This window comes from Delphinus delphis, chromosome 1 (genome assembly GCF_949987515.2).
Source record: "Delphinus delphis chromosome 1, mDelDel1.2, whole genome shotgun sequence".
NCBI classification, from domain to species: Eukaryota; Metazoa; Chordata; class Mammalia; order Artiodactyla; family Delphinidae; genus Delphinus; species Delphinus delphis.
The window spans coordinates 112765779-112787560 of NC_082683.1; the positions used below are offsets into that span (position 1 = coordinate 112765779).

The 21782-nt window shown below is 47.7% G+C and overlaps 1 protein-coding gene across 1 annotated transcript; it reads left to right on the forward strand.

Annotated features, from left to right (window-relative positions):
* The first annotated feature begins 8968 nt into the window (after nucleotides 1-8968).
* HAPLN2 (hyaluronan and proteoglycan link protein 2) lies at nucleotides 8969-14263 on the forward strand. Its single transcript, XM_060008351.1, has 8 exons — nucleotides 8969-9061; nucleotides 9240-9284; nucleotides 9620-9681; nucleotides 11956-12067; nucleotides 12273-12626; nucleotides 12822-12938; nucleotides 13066-13248; nucleotides 13655-14263. Exons 4-8 carry the CDS (start codon nucleotides 11980-11982, stop codon nucleotides 13933-13935), a joined length of 1023 nt encoding a protein of 340 aa, XP_059864334.1. The 5' UTR covers nucleotides 8969-9061; nucleotides 9240-9284; nucleotides 9620-9681; nucleotides 11956-11979; the 3' UTR covers nucleotides 13936-14263.
* Nucleotides 14264-21782: the final 7519 nt, after the last annotated feature.

The window sequence follows — 21782 nt, forward strand, 5'->3', positions numbered from 1 at the left end:
TGATATTATTTCTTAATCCTCAGGCCTAGGCAGTTTGTAATTTTCCTACTTCATTAACTATTTAAGTTCATAACAACAAAAATATTACAATCCCTTGTGCAGAGTGCTTTGCTATTTAAAAATAGTGGGTTTTGGGGACTTCCCTGGTGGTCCAATGGCTAAGACTCCATGCTCCCAATGCAGGGGGCCCGAGTTCGACCCCTGGTCAGGGAACTAGATCCCACATGTACGCCGCAACTAAGAAGTCGGTATGTTTAAAAAAAACAAAACAAATAAACAAAAAAAAAAACCACAATTACCTCAAACATTTTTAAAAAGTTTAATTGAAAAAAAAAAAAAAGAAGTCGGTATGCTGACAGCAAAGATCCCGCGTGCCACAAATAAGACCCGGAGCAGCCTAAATAAATAAGTGAATAAAAATGACTCAAAAAAATTAAAGTAGTGGGTTTTATTTAAAACAGTGGTTCACAGTTTAAAATATCATTTTCACAAACATCATTTTATTTGATTCTCAGCCTAATCCCAAATTGTATATAATCTTCCCTATTTGTAGGTAAGTAACCTGAGGGCCAGTCAGCACAGAAACCAGAAATGAAATGGTCTCAGCCACAGACGGCTGTTCTTTGATGCAATCTGGTGTGGGTTTCTGCTTAACAAACCCTTTGAAGCATCATTGCCATCTGCCCCTTTGTACCACGCTTCTCTCCAGTTTGGGTCAAGACCTGTCTCTGAGCTCTGCATCACTGTCCCTCTAGTTCTTGTCTCTGTCTTTCCCTGGCCTCAGTGTGTCCTTCTGTGAAGGGGCTTAGAAACCCCAGTGTGTGTACATGCTGGTTGTGGTGGTGGGGTGGTGAGAATGGATGAGGGAGGGAACTGCAAAAGGGGCCCTCTTTCCTCTGTAGTGCTTGCTGCCACTTCTAGAGTCAGCCTAGAGAAGTGAAGTTTTCAAGGCAGCAGACATTTCCAGTTGGCTTGTTTTTTATATTTAAAAAAATAAAATACTTCCAGGGACTTCCCTGGTGGTCCAGTGGTTAAGAATCAGTCTTGCAACGCAGGGGACGCCGGTTCCAGCCCTGGTGGGGGAACTAAGATCCCACATGCCCAGGGCAACTAAGCTGGGCGCCGCAACTAGAGAGCCCACATGCCCCAACTACAGAGCCCACGCGCTGTGGAGCCCTCGTGCCACAACTAGAGAAGCCCGCGCACCGCAATGAAGAGCCCGCGCACCACAATGAAAGATCCCACGTGCCACAACTAAGACCTCATGCAGCCAATCGATCAATCAATATTTTTTTAATGAAATATTTCCAGATACATCAGTAAAAATGCCATGGAAAAATTTCTGAACGGGGACAGTATGAAAGACACCAATATGAGTGGAAGTAGAGGTGGGGAAAAGGACCCTGCTGGAAAGAAAAGCAGCAGGGTATCCCACCTCATTCTTTCTCTTGGCACTGCTGCCACAAATACGAAGGAAAACGCTTTGAGATATTGGGACTCTCTCCCGCTGAACTGAAGCTTAGCTCAGCCTTGTCAAAGCGAGTCTGAAGGGCGCTCTGAGTCTGGAGGACGCCCCCAAAACTTTCAGGTCTCTGCTATAGCATTCCCATCTCTGAACATCGTCCGCAGTAAACAAGCGGTGATCCTCCAGCAGTGCACAGGACTCGAGCTGTATGCGGAGCCCAGCACTCTGCAGGGCCCGTCAGCGCCGGTAACGCCGCCTTCTTGAGCCACCTGCTGGCTATCAGATGTATTGCATATTAAATCATGAAAAAATTCATACACATAATAAATACATAAAAATACCTTGAAAGTTTGGAAGGACAGACAACAAAATGTTAAAATTTATTTTCTCTGTGTGGTAGGATTAAGTTTCATTTTTAAAAAATACTTGCTTATTTATTTGGTTGCGCTGGGTCTTTAGTTGTGGCTCTTGGGCTCCTTAGTTGCGGCAGGTAAACTCTTAGTTGCGGCATGCATGCGGGATCTCATTCCCTGACCAGGGATCAAACCCGGGCTCCCTTCATTGAAAGCGCGGAGTCTTAACCACTGAGCCACCAGGGAAGTCCTGCAATTTTCGTTTTTTAATGTTTTTATGTTTGTTAAACTCTCTACAATTAAATGCATCATTGTGGAATCAGTTTTTAAGAAAGCAATAAAAGTTGCCCTCCAATTTAAAAATTATTATTCTATGACTCATTCTGGCTTCATTTTTACATTTAAATGTTTGAACTTCCAGGAATTTATTTAGTTTAAGGAATGAATTATGGATCATATTTTTTTCCCAAGATGGCTAACTGGTTGTCCAACCTCTAGCAGTCTCCAACAGTAGACATCTCGTTAAATAAATTATGCTACAGCCACCCACTGGAATACTATGCAGACATGGAAAAGAATGAAGAAACTTTATGTCATGTGCTGATAGGACTGATGTTCACAACATATTATTAGGTTAAAAAAAAAAGTAGGGAGCAGTTTGTATATGATCTTAATTAGATTAAAAAATAGAATATATGCATGATGTATGTTTCTATTTATGTGAATTCTTGTAGATTCTTAAAACCTTTGTGGGCAGGTACAGAAGAAGCTTAACAATGGTTTAATTGTTCCAGGAGGAAGTAAGAAGAAGGAAGGAAGAAAAGAAGGAAGGATTTTATTTTTCATTTTATCCCTTTGTTAGTGGTTTAATTCTTTTTCATTATGTTCATGTATTAATTTTGTTATGTTTTGTGATAAATAAAAGGGACATTGATTTGTATGTGTTCATGGTTTTTAAAAATCACGTGATCCCTTAGGATCAATCAGTCAGTATCTGTGTTTTGATTGATTCTGTTTCCTTTGACACTGCTTCCCCTCACCAACAGTAAGGACTAAAATATATTGAGTGCATTCTATGAGTCAGGCACAGTTCTAATTACCGATGTCATTATCCTCATTTTCAGAGGAAAACAATGAAGTAAAGAGAAGGCTAATGTTATCCAGTTAGTAGGTTGCCTGAGATTTATCTCCAGACACTCAAATTCCAGAGCCTGTGGAACTTAGCCATTATGCCCTGCCCTTTGGTTAAGCTTGCAGAAATTAAAGAAAGAAAGAAAATGTCAAATTTATTTATTTATTCAGTAAACATTTTCTGAATGCTAGTATATGCCAGGTGAGAAAACTGTTAAATTGTTTCTTGGGAGGCTTCCTTGAGGAAGAACAATGGATGCAATTTAAAGTCTCTGATGTAGCTAATGAAATTGAGTTGCTGTAACAATGGTGGCCCATTGGAGCAGCAGCCTTCGTAGCCTTAACTACAAGAAGGCACTGTAGAGGACTCTTGCTGAGAATGGCCACTTCCTCCTAGTGCCATTGCTGGTTCTCTGCGGGCTGGAGATACAAAGTATCCTCCCCTCAAGGAGGTTCAAGTCTCTCAGGGCACTCATGTGTTAGTTCGACAAGTGGATCTGCTATTCCAGGGAAGCAGAAAGCACTAGGATGTTGCTATCAATATAGGGAAGTTGAGAAGTGGAAAAACAATTCTCAAAGTTATTTTTTAACTCACGTCAAAGATTTATTTAACTCATTAATGGCAGAACTAGGAAGAAGACAAAGGAGCTGCTTTGAAGAGCATTTGAGAAACAGGGATTTATAGAGTCAGTAAAAAAAGGAATGCCGAAATAAGATTGCTAATTTAGATATGACTGGTCAAGTTTCCAGGACAATAAAACCAAAACACCTTTGTGGTTAACTTCTCTGTTGGGCAATAAAATTCTATCATTTTATCAACTTCTCCAAGTTAACCACTAACCATACAGACTGTAAATGTTTCATCTTTTTTTGGTTGTAGATTATTTATCAAATATACTGTAACAACAAAGTTACATTCTCCAGGAGAGTCAGTTGAGTGTCAAGCAAGCTTTTAGACAATGCTCTAGAGCGACACCAAACCAAACCAAACCAAACCAAACCAAACCCCCCCCCCAAAACAAAACGCCCAACAACCAACAAAAAAAAAGCAATTCTCATTTTACCTTTTCTAAGTTTGGAGGAATTATTCTTCCACAGAAGGGAAGAACTCATCTAGCTTCGGAGATGAGCTCCCTGGGTTACTCACTAACAATTAACTTTCTCTAGACATCAGTTTCTTTGTCCATAAAATGGGAATGTTAATACTGTGAGAGTATTTATGTTTCCCATGTGAGAGAATGTAGAGCTATAAGTTAGGGCTCACTTTTTTAAATTATTCACATTCTGGCCTGAGAACGGTTGATTAATACTTGCAAATCTTCTTACTTCTGGGCTTAAGTTTGACTAACGTGTGACTGGGAGTGAGAGTCTGTACAAAGTAAAGTCAGATCCAACTTAGACTGCCTTGAACGAGAACAGAAGCAGGGATTTGAGAGAGCAAGACTTGAGGCCTGGGAGTGTGAGAAGGGCTGATAAAATGAGGACTCGGGAATCTCAAGGTATTTGCAGAGGTAGAGGAACAAAAACATAATTTTATCTTTTAAAATTGATTTTATTGAAGTATAGTTGATTTGCTGTGCTGTGTTAGTTTCTGCTGTACAGCAAAGTGATTCAGTTATACATATATATGCATTCTTTTTCATATTTTTATATGGTTTATCACAGGATATTGAATATAGTTCCCTGTGCTATACAGTAGGACCTTGCTGTTTATCCATCCTATATATAATAGTTTGCATCTGCTAATCCTAAACTCCCAATCCTTCTCTCCCCAACCGTCCTCCACCTTGGCAATCACAAGTCTGTTTTTTATGTCTGTGAGTCTGTTTCTGTTTCATAGATAAGTTCATTTGTGTCATGTTTTAGATTCCACATATAAGTGATATCATATGGTATTTGTCTGACTTACGTCACTTAGTATGATAATCTCTAGGTCCATCCATGTTGCTGCAAATGGCATTATTTCATTCTTTTTTATGGCTGAGTAGTATTCCATTATATACATGTACCACATGTTCTTTATCCATTCATCTGTAAATGGACATTTAGGTTGCTTCTTTGTCTTGGCTATTGTGAATGGTGCTGTTATGAACATAGGAGTGCAGGCATCTTTTCGAATTATAGTTTCCTCCAGATATTTGCCCAGAAGTGGGATTGCTGGATCATACGGCAACTCTATTTTTAGTTTTTTGAGGAACGTCCATCCTGTTTTCCACAGTAGCTGCACCCCAAAAGTACAATTTAAATGGCCCACTTGAATATAGCCATGAACTGACTGTGACAAACAGAGACATGATTAGTAATATGTAAAATATAATTGTTAAATCTTAGTAACCATGAAAACAACTTCTAGACATTTGTCTTTTACTGTTCTCTGCACTTTCCAACATTTTATTTTACCCTCATCTACCTCTGCGATAGGACAGGTGTTATCCCACTAGCCTGAGCACTTCATAAGGTCAAGACCTTCCCAAGTTCATTTACTGCATTTGCTCACACAGTTCTCTACACCCTGAGGCCCTTCAGAAAAGGGGGAATTCAGAAAAAGCACTACCCTGGCCGCACCCCTCAGACACCACGCCCTCAGGATAGAGATGGTTGAGGAACCTGAACATTTGCCAGGTTGAGATGAGGACAACCAGATATCCCCACTGTTGTCTTTCAAGACCTTTCAGAGCCAGGAAGACGCTGCCCATAGAGGATGCCTCTGGACATCTTTGCTTCTAGTTTCTAGGTTCTGATCAGTACTGAAGTGGGCACTGTGGGTCCCACTTCTCAAGAGCCCCAAATCAAGGGGCTGGAGTGACGACCAGGGAACTGAGTTCTGTCAGGACTCCTGGGCTGGGCGGGGCAGCTTGAGATGGGGCACGGTCAGGGCTCCACGTGGCACCTTAGGCATGGGTGGTGACATCCCCCTGTTCTCCACAGAGATGGAAATACAGAGAGGGACACCCTCACTGTTTAGAAAGAGACCCCAGCCTCATGAGGGGCCCCCACTGTTCTTGGAGGGTGTGGCTAGTTCAAGGATGTTCAAGGATGAGGGTGTCTAACGGATCTCAGCTCTTTCCCATCTCATTCTCCCCTTCTCTAGCAGTTTTCCAATTTGAACCAACCATTATAACAATGAACCTCATTCACAGCGTGCTTTTCACTGGGTAGAAGTCTGCTCCATCACCCTCACACCAGCCAGTCCCGTTGGGCAGATGTGGTGCCCATTCGATAATTAGAGAGACTGAAGTTCCCGGAGGTTGGTATAGAGTCTCCTAGGAAGTCAGCATCTTGCTGGAACGGGATTCCTGATTCATGGTCCAGTGTTCTTCCCATTAGCCCATGTGGCCTCATGCCCCCTCCAGACTGGCAGCCCACCCCCCACCCAAGGGCATGGGCCACATCTTCCCCTTCCTTCCCACCCTTGACTCTGTCTACAGGACAAAGGCTGTTCAGGGTACAGTGAGGCATCCTGAGTGGAAAACACGTCTTTCCACAAGGCTGACTCCCCCAGGCTCACCCCGCACATGGTCCTGCAGTGCAGCCAGGATGCAGCTCCACAAAAGGCCTGAGCCTGGGTTAGAAGCAAGAGGAAGCCTGGGGGCTCCCAGGGAGGAGGAGAAAGGTGAGACCCAGCAGAGGAGGAGCGAGAGAGGGCCCTGCAGCGTCTGCAGGAGACTCTGCGGCGGCCGGCCGAGGCAGGTGGGGGTGAACGCAAATTTCACTGGAAGGAGAGGGAAGCCCCCCCCCACCCCCCCAACCCCGGCACACCTGGCCCTTCCCTGCTATGCGCCCTAAAGTACCATTTTGCCGACTTTCCCAGTCCTTCATGCAACAATCCCGTAGTAAACTGGGCCCATGCTTGCCGTCACCAAAGATCCAGAAAATTAGTCTGCTGAACATGCCTGGAGGGTGGAGGCTGAGTCTGGGGTGTCAGGGAAAGAGGTGTCAGGACTCCATGTTCCTCCTAGATGATTCCACCTCACCCTGGTTGGTAGGTAGCAGGAGTGGCAAAGGCTTCTCCTCAGAAGGTGCCAGAAAAGATGCCAACTCAAGCTTGAGCAGTCTTACCTCATTCCTGTCTCGTAGTGTCTTCGGGAAGAACTGAGAATGAATGTGACCTGAGCAGACTGAACAGTTTGGTTATTCACGCTGTATTTATTCTTGGTCTGTTCCTTTCTCATTCCATCCTCAAGGGGTTCTCTTTGCATCTATCGCATAGCTCTAGGCCTTCCTCCCTGCCAAACTCAGCCTTTTACGGATTTATACACCAGAGACTTCCAAACCGCAACTCAGAAGTGGTCTGGGGAGAAAGGAGCAGCGAGGGGTGAGCCTGGGAATCAGGGTGCGACCGGTCAGGCCATGGAGGCTTTATACCTCCCCCTCCGCGTAAGACTGTTTGTTTGTATTGGGCGGAAGCCAATCAGATGCGCGGGATCAGGGTGTCCTGGCAGAGGAGACAGGCGGCTATTTGTCTGTTCTCCTTCGTCCTTCTCTCTGGGAGGAAGAGGGAAGGGTTTAGGAAAGGATGGAGCGGACGGGAAAAAGTCAATCCAATCCTTAAAGAGCACCGTCGGGGTGGGCTCCATGCTGTCAAATATGGCCCCAGTGAAGACCCTGCTACTCCGGGGCTGACTCGGAGGGTCGAGGAGAGGAATGGAAGAGGGATTAGCCGGAAAAGCAGAACATTCTAGGCTTGACTCAACAACTGCCTTCTGTGTGGTCTTGGACAAGTCACTTTCCCTTCCCTCTGGTAAATGAGGAAGCTAAGGATCCTGAAAGTGTAGGATTTAGTAACGTGAAGCCACTGATGTTGGGTTGCAGAGAAAAAAGAAGGGCAAGAGGCGATTTGAAGCTCGAAACATTTCTAAATGTCTGTTTATGGAGGGAAGTGCTCCCTTTGCATTGACAGCAAACAAAAAAGAAATGCACTTATTCTGGGTGTTGGAAACCTTCTATATCTTAATCTGGGGCTGGGTAGTTACAGGGTGTGTACACATGTCAAAATTTATTGAGCTGTACCCTTAGGATCTGCACTTTGTTGTATGTAAATTATATCTCAATAGAAAGGTTTAAAGAATGAGCTTAGGACTTCCCTGGTGGCGCAGTGGTTGGGAGTCCGCCTGCTGATGCAGGGGACATGGGTTCGTGCCCCAGTCCGGAAAGATCCCACATGCCACGGAGCGGCTGGGCCCGTGAGCCATGGCCGCTGAGCCTGCGCACCCAGAGCCTGTGCTCCGCAACGGGAGAGGCCACAACAGTGAGAGGGAGAGGCCACAACAGTGAGAGGCCCACATACCTCTTATAAATAAATAAAATTTAAAAAAAAAAACAAAAAATGAGCTTAAACTCCAGTAGGAGTTTAGATTTCCAAAAGAACTTCCTAATAAGAGGGATTTTAGAGAAGTGAACCTTCACTCGGGGAGGTTAAGGATCTCCTTTCTCTTGAGAACTTTAAGATTATCCATCTGCTGAAGGAGGCGATGGGGAACTAGGGAACAAATAAGATGCCCTCTCTCGGAGAACTTTCCAAAATCCTTCCATCCTCAGAAATTCCCATATCCTTCCCAGAGACAGCAAAATCCTCTGTGCTATCTAATTTCCATCTCTCCCCATGCAATGCTGACTTCTCACTCTGCTCTCCATGGAGTTCAGCCATTTCCCCGGCCTTACACAAAATCTCTTTAGAGCCGTGAAACTTGAATATTGAGGGAGACCTCATTTCAACCTTCTCACAGAACTTCTCTCTCCCTCTCCCCATTTTCTCCTCCTTGGGGATGTCAGTTCCTGTTCTGAGCCCGCCTCCACCCAGGCCCTTTTTCCGGTGGCATGTGCCAGCCGGTCCTGCATCCCACATCCCCAGCTGTTGACATTTCATTGCCATTACCCACAGGATAAAGAAAGGGCCCCTGTTATTCAACAATAGGGGAAAAGAAGGAGACAATGGGAAATTGTGCTTCCGATGGGGTGGAGACAGAGAAGGAAAGGACAGACAGATGACAGACAGGGGAGGTGGACAGAAGGGGTCAGGGTTTTTGAAGCAACTGGAGGTCCTGGAAGTCTGATTCCCACCTTGAGAGCCTCTTCCCATAGGCAATGCGCACCCAGGCACCGGAGGGCAGAGGTGAGGGCTTTGTTGGGGGAGGTGGAGTGGTGCTACGTAGAGTAGGCCCGTATGGAAAAGCGGAGGCAGCTGGAACTTGACACTTATGGATCTTTGAGCCTCATTTGTAGTTCACTCCATGTCCATCAGTCCAACATCCTTATACCCACCCATTAATCCATCCTTTCTCTGGTCTAAGAGCATCTAGAAGAAATGAGGCACCCCATTCTCCACAATATTCCAGGTAATTATTCCTGGGTTGCCTCCTTTACTCCATCCCTCTTCATGGGTTCCCATGCCTCTTCCTAAGCCGTGTCTTCCCCTGGGCCCAGGACAGTGAGTGCCACAGACACAGTGCCCGGCCACAGAGCTGGACCCTAGTCACTTAGCCTGGCTTAGTGGAGTGATGAGTGGGGGAGTTTTTGGTACCTTGATTTCTTTGAACTCAGGGCAGAAGCCTTTCCTCAAAGGTGTGAAAGGAGAGAGTACGATGATCAGGGGTCCAAGTCCTGGGGCTCTTAGATGCTTGGACCTCCCAGGGACCCAGGCAACTCCTTCACCTGGAACCTCTTCCTCCAGCAGGACAAAAAGCTGCTAGTCACTGCTCCCTCCATCTCTGTGAAGAGGCCCACTTCTAACAGGTCAGTGTCAAAATATCTTACACAGTACTGTTGATCAGAATGTTCATAAAATAATTATCAGTGAAATAATTTTATTCTATACTTAAAAGTGTCTCACAAAAATTATGAATATTTAGCTTAAATAAAACTTTATAAGTGGAAAAAAAAAAGGTGGGGGGAGGCACTGGAGCTGTTAGCCGCGCTCTCATTCTCTGTAAAGGGTATGAAGAAGACGTGTGTGCGCTTGCTTTGAGAAACAGAAAGACAGATCCGTGACTAACAGCTTGAACCTCACGTCAAGTCTGGATTCAAGTCCCAGCAAACCCCTTCTCTTACTAGCTGTGTGACCTCACTCAAGTATCCTGACATGTGAGCACCTTTGAGCATGTAAAAATGGGATCCAGTTGTTCCTACCTCATAGGATTGCTAAGGGGAGTAGATATAAAAGTGTACATGTAAAGTGCCTAGAGCAGTTTCAGGCACATTAAACTTTAAACATGTTGGTGCTGGCTGTCATTACTATGGGTCCCTCAATCGGTCTCAGTTCCCACTATCACTGTGCTCACCAGGTTCTCCTGTACAGGAGATGTGTTCTCTCGCTCAGGTCCCTGTCCCAGATGCTTTCCTTTTTAACCATTGGGAAGTCCTTTCTGCACCTAAACCCTGTCTCTTCTGCATGCTCAGCTCTGGCCTTCATCTGCAAGAAGACGGAGTCCAGCTCCTTAGCTTTCCGACTCCTCCTCAATCTTGCCTTCCTCTTGCCGTGTCCCTGCTCTCCTTCCCAGAAGTCCTTAATGTGAGCTCATTCATTAACACACATATTTATTTAGCACCTACTGTGTGCCAGAAACTATGCCGGGAGCTGCAGATAACAGCTAACATATACATAGCCCTTACTAGATATCAGGACCTATTTAAGCATTTTACATACATTCTTCTAATCCCCACAACTGCTCAGTGAGGTAGGTGTGCTGCTATTCACCACATTTTACTGATGAGGACATTGAGGCAGAGAGAGGTTAAGCAACTTGTTCAAAGTCATGCGATTAGGAAGTGGAGGAATCAGATCTCAGAAAGGAATAAAACTAGGTTAAGGGGTCTTTAGTCTAATTTTTTTAAAAAATGGCCAAGGTGATAAAGAATAAAGAATAGAATAAAGAAGGGGGGAAAATCAACTACTGAAATAGACAATTGTGTTTGAAATCTTTTCTTTTCTTTTCTTTTCTTTTTTTTTTTTTTTTTTGCGGTACGCGGGCCTCTCACTGTTGTGGCCTCTCCCGTTATGGAGCACAGGCTCCGGACGCGCAGGCTCAGCGGCCATGGCTCACGGGCCCAGCCGCTCCGCGTCATGTGGGATCTTCCCGGACAGGGGCACGAACCTGTGTCCCCTGCATCGGCAGGCGGACTCTCAACCACTGCGCCACCAGGGAAGCCCTGAAATCATTTTTAATAGCCTTATAATTTTATACTTGATAATTACTGGAAAGCTCACTGACATAGTCTACATATGCATATGTATTACTTTCAGATCCACACTGCTAATTTCGCTGTTAATAGAACTACTTCTAAGAAAACAAGTCCCCAGTCCAAGGCAGTAGGGGAACCAGAGGAGTAGATCACAGTGCACTACAGCGTGATGAAGTGGAGGGGAGGGGAAAGGTTTCCCAGAGGAGGTGAGGCCCAAACTGATTGCCTGTAAGAAGAAGGTGAGGGTGAACTTGGACTGTGTTGGAGCCAGAACATGTCTGGAGCACAGCGCAGAGGGCACAGGTAGTGAGGGGTAGGGTGGGGGGGGGGCAATGCTGGAGGTGCTGGGAGAAGCTGGATCACAGAGAGCCTTGGAAGTTGGGTTCGGACACTGGATTTGATCCTCACGGCAATGGGGAGTCACTGTTTAAAGCAGGAGAATGACAAGACCACATTTACTCTGGCTTCAGATGAAGAATGGGTATTGGGAGAGGACAGAGACCACAGCTGGCCATCCAGAAGGCGAGACTTGGGAAGTGCAACTGGTGCTGAGAATGGATAGGTAGAGGAGGTGCTCAGTTAGGACCTGCTGACTGAAGGGATGTGAGAGAGGAGGCGGGATGGGCTCAGGAGGCCTGGCAGGGAGTGGAGCTAATTACTGCCCCTCCCCCATTACCTTCCTTTTGCTAACAACTTCAGCCCCTTTTTCTGCCCTCATGGCTTCCAGCTGGACAGTTCCCTTTCAGGAATCCCTGATGGGAGATCTACCCTGTTCCCTCCACCCCATTCCCTTAGTCCTAAGGAATGCCCACCCTTTGTGCCCTGCAGACTGTGCTGGGCTGACTCCCCATCATGCAAGGCAGGATCAGTCTCCCCACTCTCTGCCACTTCCTTCTCCCTTGGGCCTTCACCACCTTCCACAGAGCCCTGGGGGACTCAGGTAAGACCTTAGCTCTGCCCAGAATCTGGGGAACAGTGGTGGGGAAAGTGGAAAGGGCAGCTGTTGGAGATACTCTGGGGCTGAGAGTCATTGCTGAGTGAGCAATGGAGCAGAGGGTTGGGGGAGCCTGGGGTAAGGGGATCTGGGTATGCACTTGGGGCATTGAGGGTCGGGGGTTCCTGCCACTGTGGCCCCCTCTGCTCAGCGCCCCACCCTGGCCCCCACTACCTCCTGCCCCCCATCCACGAGGTCATTCACTCTCGTCGTGGGGCCACGACCACGCTGCCCTGCGTCCTGGGCGCCCCGCCTCCCAGCTACAAGGTGCGCTGGAGCAAAGTGGAGCCGGGGGAACTCCAGGAAACGCCCATCCTCATCACCAACGGACTGCACGCCCGGGGCTACGGGCCCCTGGGGGGGCGTGCCAGGATGCGAAGGGGGCATCGGCTAGACGCCTCCCTGGTCATCGCGGGCGTGCGCCTGGAGGACGAGGGCCGGTACCGCTGTGAGCTCATCAATGGCATTGAGGACGAGAGTGTGGCGCTGACCCTTCGCCTGGAGGGTGAGGCCCTTCGGTTACTGCCCCGCTCCTCTCCAGGGGTGGCTCGGCTGTCTCATCTCAGGCCTCCCAGGGGTCCTCCCCAGCCTCTCCCCCGCCTGCTCCCGGGGTCCCCCTAGCCCTTTTTCCTAGGCTGCACCGCCCTTCCTTCCCCCTCTCCTTCTGCCTGCCCTCCCCAGGCTGTCTGCCACTCCCCAGGTGTGGTGTTTCCGTACCAGCCCAGCCGGGGCAGGTACCAGTTCAATTACTACGAGGCGAAGCAGGCGTGCGAGGAGCAAGACGGACGCCTGGCCACCTACGCCCAGCTGTACCAGGGTGAGCGGCCGAACCCCGGCACAGCCCAGGCGCCCTCCGGGCTGTCACGTGGGCCCCAGTGGAGGCGAACTCCGGGTCTGCTCCCCCTGTGACGCCTCTAATCGCCCTACACAACCCCCCCCCCCAGCGTGGACCGAGGGTCTGGACTGGTGTAACGCGGGCTGGCTGCTCGAGGGTTCCGTGCGCTACCCTGTGCTCACGGCGCGCGCTCCGTGCGGTGGCCCAGGTCGGCCCGGGATCCGCAGCTACGGGCCCCGCGACCGGAAGCGCGACCGCTACGACGCCTTCTGCTTTACCTCTGAGCTGTCAGGTAAGGGGGCGGGGCTAGCCAGCCTCAGCACCGGAGGGGGCGTGGCCTGACCGGCTGCGAAGGAGGAGGATTCAGCCTGTGAATGAGGCGGGGCGGGGCGAGCGGGGCCAGGACCCGGACCTGAAGGATGGGGCCGGGAAGGTAGAAGGCAAGTGGCTTGAGATCCCGGGCCAGCTCCGTGGTCTCTTGAAGGCCTCGCCCCTCCGTCACTCCGCCCACTCAGGCTCCAGCCTGTCTCCCGCAACCTCACCCGCACCCCCAGTCTCGTTACTCCCACTCCTCCTACCCAAGCTCGGACCCACCCGACCACACATGCCCCCCCGACTCTGCTCCCTGGGAGTCTGAATCCCGCTGCGCCCCGGCTGGCCCTTCTCTGGATCAGTCGGTGACCCGCTTCGGTCCCCAGGCCAAGTGTTCTTCGTGCCGGGGCGGCTGACGCTGTCTGAAGCCCACGCGGCGTGCCGGCGGCGCGGGGCCGTGGTGGCCAAGGTCGGGCACCTCTATGCAGCCTGGAAGTTCTCCGGGCTGGACCAATGCGACGGCGGCTGGCTGGCGGATGGCAGCGTGCGCTTCCCCATCACCACGCCTCGGCCGCGCTGCGGGGGCCTCCCGGATCCCGGAGTGCGCAGCTTCGGCTTCCCCAGACCCCAGCAGGCGGCCTACGGGACCTACTGCTACTCCGAATAGGGGCCCACAGCGCCCCTCCAGCGCGCGCGACAAAGCCTGGGAGTCGTGTCAGGGGTCTCTCGCCGCCCCTTTCCCGCGAGCCTCCCCTTCCATCAGACGAGGAGCAGTCCCTCCTGACCCGCCTTCTCGGCCGAGGGCTGCAGGCCGAGGATCCCGACTGGCCCGGCGTCGGGGAGGGGAAGTGGTGGCGCACCCGGTGGCGGTGCGCGGCTACGACCCTCGGACCCGCGGCGATTCGCGCGCCCCGGCAGACGAGGCAGCCACTGCTAGGTGACGGAAGGGGAGTCGAGGGGGCATTAACTGACTTCTATATACAGCAATAAAATAACTCGAGGACTTTTTGTGTTGGGTGAAGCTGTAAGCGCCGCGGCGAGGCGTGGGGGGATGAGGGGGATGGCCTTGGACCCAGCGTGCTGACAGCGCGCCTAGGAAGACAGAGTAAGAGCAGACGCTACTGCCCCTGAGGGGTGAACCTGCAAGAGAGTAGGGATTGCGAGGAGAGGGCACCAAACGTCCGGAAGAGGGTTGGATTCACCGTGGACGGCCTGGTCACGGATAGGAGCGAGTGAATCCAGGGTGGTGTTGTACCAGGGACCACGAGGGGGCGCCACACACCCACTTAAGATTACTCTAGTTCAAATCTGCCAGGAGCGCTCCAACCCCCGAGGCCTAGCCCCTGGGCACCACAGAACAAATATAAGGTGGACCTGAACATATTTCAAAATGTGTTTGTATCCTGCCAGTCTCCCAGAAGGGTTTACATGATTGCTATTAAAGGAAGGAAAGTCATTCCGCTGTTAACAGCTGATGGGAAATTAAGCCCTCAGAAGGAGGAGGAGGTTAACGGACACAATAAGGTTCTCGCAGGGCTGATACTGCAGGGTGGTTATGTGCACTGGGTTTAGCGTTCACCACCGTCACGACTGCCAGGGCAAAAGTGGCAACTGGACCAGGGGCATTCTTAACAACTGGCTAAAAGAAACATACCAGTAACTCAAGAGACAAACTCCCATGTCATTAATTCATTTTCCTTAATATATATTATATTCTATACATTTTATTTGTATGTTTGTTTGTTTATTACTGTTCAAGCAATCTAACTACACCACAGAAAGCCTGGGCTAGAGAATAGTCATGACTGGAGCAAAGGGTATGAACTTCCTAATGACACTTCATACATGTTGTAAAATTGCCTTCCAAGAGGATTCTTGCAAATCATTGTCAAATGAATTCATCCCATGGGACTTTATATAAGGGACAGAGGATGACTGAATGAACATCATCTTCAATAATCCTCATATAGCAAATGAAATATTTGTTCCAGTTCTTAAGCTTTGGGTTTTTCATCTTGGTCATGGGATAATAAGATCTGCCTCCCAAGTTTGCTGTGAACAGTAATTGAGACAATGCATCGACTGCATAGTACATGCCTGGTACACATAAGAGGCACTCAGTAAGTGGTACCTATAATAATTAATGAGTAATAATGAGAGTAACAGAACAAAAATAATCATTCCTATTCAGGTTCTTACTAGGCAGCCTGTAGTATCCGTTGTTGTATGGCACTGATTAGTCAGGATAAGCTAAATTATGCTGTGATAACAAAAAAACCCCAAATCTCAGTGGCTTAAAACATAAAGGTTTATTTCTCACTCTAGCTACATGTATTGTGGTCAATAATGGGGCTCTTCTCATTTTAGTTATTCAGGGACCCCGGGTGACAGAGCAGCCACCATCTCATATGCCATCAATCACCATGCCAGAAGGAAAAAATAAAAAGAGCTCTGGAGGGTCTTATACAAGCAGTTAATAGCTACAGGCGCCAGGGACAACTGTCTTTTCCACAACTCAATTCTCCAAAACTAATTACATGACCCCACTCAACCAGAAGGGGGCAGCAAAGAGCAATCTTACTTTGACCTAGAAGTAGAATTGGAACTATTTGGTGAACAGCACCAGCACAAATGTTGACCACCAACAGCAAGGAGGGCAGTCTAAATTCTGGGATATATTGGACATATTGGTAGTCACCCACTCCCCCAATCTTCTGGGTTTTCTAATGTTTGATTCTCTTAATATTTGATTAATGTTCGATTCTCTTCCATTTGTCTTAGACAGGTGCTATGGAGTGAATGTTTGTGTCCCCCCACTCCTATTATGGAGTCAGAACCCCAGGAAGCCAAGATCTAAGGCCTTGCAGCTCAGCCTGTAGGAAGATGGCTTGTCTTCAGTATAATGCCTTCAGCATTTGTCAAGAGACCATATGAGAAACGGTCATGGGAGGAGATTTTCATTTGCTGCAAAGCTTTGTTTCTTTGCCCATAGAAACATATGACCACAAGTTCTTACAACTACTCTTCATATTGCTATTACTATTATTTTTTCGTTATAGAGAATTTAAAAGGTACTCAAAAAATAGAGGGAACAGAATAACAAATCCTCCAGCTTGACGATTTCAAAATTATCCTTGTTTCTTGAATCCTCTCATTTGTGTTTGTTTTTTGCTGGAGTATTTTAAAACAAATCTCAAATAGCCTATCATTTCACCTGTAAATACTCAGTATGTATTTCTCATATATAGTGACTTAAAAATAACCATAATTCTGGGAATTCCCTGGCAGTTCAGTGGTGAGGACTCCATGCTGTCTCTGCCAAGCGCCCAGGTTCAATCCCTCGTTGGGGAACTAAGTTACCACAAGCCACCCAGTGTGGCAAAAAAAAAACTTTTTTTTAAACAAACAAGCATAATTTACTATCACACTCCTCCAACAAAATTAATGTTATCTAACATTTAGTTCATGATCAATTTCTCCTGAATGTCTAAAAATATAACTTTATAATGAGTTTATTTACTCAAACCAGGATCCAACTAAGGTCTACACATTGCATTTGATTAGTTGTTTTGGGTTAATTTAAGTATCTTTTTTTTTCAACTTTTTTTGGGGGGGGCTGCATTGGGTCTTTGTTGCTGTGCACAGGTTTTCTTCGAGTTGCGGCGAGCAGGGGCTGCTCTTCATTGCGGCGCGCGGGCATCTCATTGTGGTGGCTTCTCTTGCTGTGGAGCACGGGCTCTAGGTGCGTGGGCTTCAGTAGTTGCAGCGCGTGGGCTCGGTAGTTGTGGCTTGCGGGCTCTAGAGCCCACGCTCAGTAGTTGTGGCGCACGGGCTTAGTTGCTCCGCGGCATGTGGGATCTTCCCAGACCAGGGCTCGAACCCGTGTCCCCCGCATTGGCAGGCAGACTCCTAACCACTGCGCCACCAGGGAAGCCCCTTTAAGTATCTTTTAAGCCATAATACTTCCCCTTCATTTTATCTATGCCATCTTGTTTGTTTATGTAACTCGGTCTTTTTCCTATCAGGTTTCCCACAGTCTTGATTTAGCTGAGTGTATCCTCAAAGTGTCATTTAATATATTCCTCCATCCCCTGTAATTATATTTACAAGTTTGATTAAATTAACATTCACTTTTTTTTCCCCCAGGAGTATTTAATAAGTGATACTGCATACTTCCTCCTTCATCACATCAAAAGGCACATGGTGTCTGATTATTGGGCTAAAATAGTGATGCTAAGGTTGATCAGTGAATTCAGGTAGTGTAAGTCTGATCCGCTCATTATAAAGTTCTTCACTGTATTAGTTTCCTACGGCTGCTGTAACAAACTGCCACAAACTTGGTGGCTTAAGACAACAGAAATGTATTCTCTTACAGCTCTGGAGGCCAGAAGTCCAAACTCAAGGTGTCGGCAGTGTCACCCTCCCTCTGGAGACTCTGAGGAGAATTGTTTCTTGCCTCTTATAACTTCTGGTGTCTGGTGGTGTTCTTGGGCTCCTTAGGCTGCATCACTGCAATCCCCACCTCCTCCTTTTCATGTGCCTGTGTCTTTTCTTCCGTCTCTTGTAAGGACACTTGTCACTGGATTTGCCTCACCTGGCTAATCAAGGAAGATCTCATCTCAAAACCATTAACTGAATTCCAGGAATGAATTCATGTAATAAATGACATCCACAAAGACCCTTTTCCAAGCGAGTTAACATTTGCAGATTTCAGGGATTAGGACGTGGATATATCTGTGGCCAACTGTCAACTCACTACACTCATGAACTTTCTAATCTAATGGCTACTGATGATCACTGTCTAGATCCATTATTTCATTAGAAGTGCGAAATGGAGATGTTCTAATTTTGTCATTTCTCCTTCATTTATTAGCTGTGAATTGTCTATGAGGAAAAATTTCTCTTTATCCACTATTTTGTTACCCTGACATATAACCGATTCGGGAAGGTAGGATTAATGTTTGATTCTCTTCTATTTGTCTTAGATAGGTGCTATGGAGTGAATGTTTGTGTCCCCCCACTCCTCAAAATTCATATGTTAAAACCTTAATCCCTAATGTGCTGGTATTTGGAGGTGGGGTCTTTGGGAGGTAATGAGGTCTTAAGGGTGGAGCCCTCATGATGAAATTAATGCCCTTATAAGAAGAGACTTCGGAGAGCTTACTTTCTCTCTCTGCTCTCCACCATGTGAGAATACAACGAGAAGACAGTCATCTGAGAACCAGGAAGTGGACCCTCACCAGACACCAGATCTGCTGGCCTCCAGTACTGTGAGAAATAAATGTTGTTTAAGTCACCCTGACTATGGTAATTTGTTATAGCAGCCTAAACTGACTAAGACAACAGGGTTCCCTAAAAGCAGATGTGAGTCAAGACTTTGAGTGCAAGGAGTTTATCTGGGAGGTCATGCTAAGGAACACTGGTATAGAAGTGGAGAAGTGAGACAGGAAAGGGGAGGAAGCTAATGAAACGTTGTGATAGAGCAGGTGGAGCAACTGGGGCTCAGTCCTGCTGGGGAATTCTAGAAGGCAGTGTAGAACCTGTCTCAGGAAATCCCACCTGAGGGGCAAAGAAACTAAAATATTATTGGTCAACTTCCTGTCTGAAAGTTGAGGGCTGCGTCTGGAAGCATTAACCCTCTACCATTCCTGGCTAGCCCTGAGCACAAATATGCTCCCACAGCCAGAAAAAAAACGTCCCCAGGCAGAGTCACAGATGTTCTCCCAGAAGCCTTCCCCTTGCAGAGGTGAATGCAAAGGATAGGGGTCGCAGCTATGCTAAACCCTTTGCACTGTCATCCATTTGTGCCTCCATGATAAGATCACTTTGTCCCCTCACCGATTCTTCAAGGTCATGGCTGATCGCAATTTCTAATTCATTACAAAGAAAGTCTTGGGCTTCCCTGGTGGTGCAGTGGTTGAGAGTCCGCCTGCCGATGCAGGGGACAGGGGTTCGTGCCCCGGTCCGGGAAGATCCCACATGCCGCAGAGCAGCTGGGCCCGTGGGCCATGGCCACTGAGCCTGCGTGTCCGGAGCCTGTGCTCCGCGACGGGAGAGGCCGCAGCGGTGAGAGGCCCGCGTTCCGGAAAAAAAACAAAAACAAAAACAAACAATAAAAGAAAGTCTTGGGAATTCCCTGGCTGTCCAGTGGTTAGGACTCCGTGCTTTCACTGCCTAGGGCCTGGGTTCAATTCCTGGTCAGGCAACTAAGATCCCACAAGTTCCATGGTACAGTCAAAAAAAAGAAAAAAGCATCTTATAACAATAAGGTTAGTGGAGCAAACAGTTGCTGCAGTTGGTTCCAAGGCCGTAATCAATATTCAACATCTCCCTCCTCTACAGTTCATTCTGTTGGTCTATGAGTCTTTCACAATGGAAAAACGCTGACCTTCATCCCTGAAGGCCTCAGCCTTTCATTACCATGCCCTTAACAGGCCAACATTGCTGTACCTGCCTGTTCATGATTACCACCGGACATGGGATAATCAAGATCAAACATCTTGGCCAGTATAATTCTTTTCTTTGTTTACTGGTCAGTTGGCATGAGGTGCCCAAATGACCCAGAAGTTGCTATAGTCTTAGGTTTAGTGATACCCTTACTGTGACACCTGGTGGATGCATCTCCCACTCCAGGAACTATGGCTTCTAATCCTGCAGAGCCTAAATGTATAGGTACAGGAAGCACAAATTCCCGAAGTGGGTCACTGGTGAGAGGGGTATTGCTTCTTCCATATCCTGGTTCCTGTACCCATGAATTTTACCCGTGGGATACAGCACCATGGAATGGCCATTGGTTCAAATACATATATATATACTGTGTTTTGAAGACCAGTACCTCAATCCTAGGGGATGTTTTCCCCAAGCTGGTATTTAGATGTGGTGTGAAGAGGCCATACTAACGTACTATCCGGTTGGCAGTTTCAAGGAGATATGGTGCATTGTAGGGCCGATGGATCCTGTGGTCATGTGCCCACGGTCACATTTCCTTCACTATAAAGTTGATCTCCTTGGTTAGAGGTGATACTATATGGGATCTCATAAGGATAAACCATTTCCTTCATGTCCTTGGTTATAGATATTGGTGATGGCCAAAGCACTGGGGCAGGAAAGGGAAATCCATATCCGGAATATGCATTAATCCCAGTAAGGAGTTACTGCTCCACCCTCCAAACTGAAAGAGGTACATTGTAATCAACAGGCTTCCCAGTGGCCGGTTGATCTCTTTGAGGGAGGGTACCATGTTGAGGCTTTAGCATCTGTCTCTGCTGTTGACAGGCCGAACATCCAGCATTGGCAGTAGCTCGATCAGCCTTGGTGAGAGGGAGCCCATGCTGGTGAGCCCTTATATAGTCCCCATATTCACTGCCACAACTACTCCATTCATGGGCACATTGTGCAAGCCCTGGCACCGCGGAGGACAAAGGCTGGCTGTTATCCACTGGAGTCCTTCTGTTCCCCTAGCTGTTCAATGTCTCCTCTGCAGTGAATGCTCTCAAACGGTACTGCCCTCAGACACAATGTCCACTCCTGTGAGTCCATCCATATAGCTCTTCCCTAGACTTCTTATCTCCAGCCTTCCAGTTGTGCCCTTTCTGGCCTGACCAACCAAGCCATTTGCCACTGCTCAAGAGTCCACGTGCATACTTCCTTCAAGTCACCTCTCTCACTGCAAAGTAGATGAGCTGTGTACTGCTTGAAACATCCTCCTGGGAGGATCTTCCCTCACCACTGTCTTTCAGGGCCACCCCTTTGGGGACGGCAGTGTGGTAACAGCCCACGTTCAGCTCACATCAACATGTCGCAGTGATTCATCTACGGACCAGGTGTGGGCTTTGTCCTCCTCTGCATCCTAATCACAGACGAGCCCCACAAGGCTACAGGGTGAGCTGGGAGAGAGGCAAGTGTGCAGCAGAGATAGGTAATGCGGGAATCTGGGCCTACTGCTCACGTGGTTTACTCATGCCTCTGTAAGTGTTCACACCCAGTCACAAATATACCACTGTGGATGGCCACCGTGCTCACCCACGTGTGCTCATGACTTAGCAGGTCTGAAAATTCCCGGATCTTGATAGGAAAGGGAAACAGGGAAGGAAAGGAATCCAATAAGTAATTAAGTAAATAATCCAAATAATTGGGCAGGTAATGGCTCTGGGCAGCTGGAGCTCAAAGCTGCTGGGAGCTCTGAGAGGAACTTGCCTCAGAGCGTTCCCTCCTGAGAGGCGAGGGGCTGGGATTTTAGGCTATCAAGTCCCATTCTGCCACTGATTGAGGGCCGTTTCCAGGGGCATTCTGACTTGCCATGCACTTAGGCCAAGTGTACCTCCACATCAGAAATGAAGCCTTATCAAGGGACAGGGACACCAACACGATCTGCTATATACCCCATTCATTTTCAAAATTGTGAGTTGATGTCCTGTCAACGTCCAGAGGTGACCACTGATCTTATTTTTTAGTATCATTATGAAACCATGGACTTTTTATCCATTCGACGTGTTTCAATCTCTTCCAGTCATT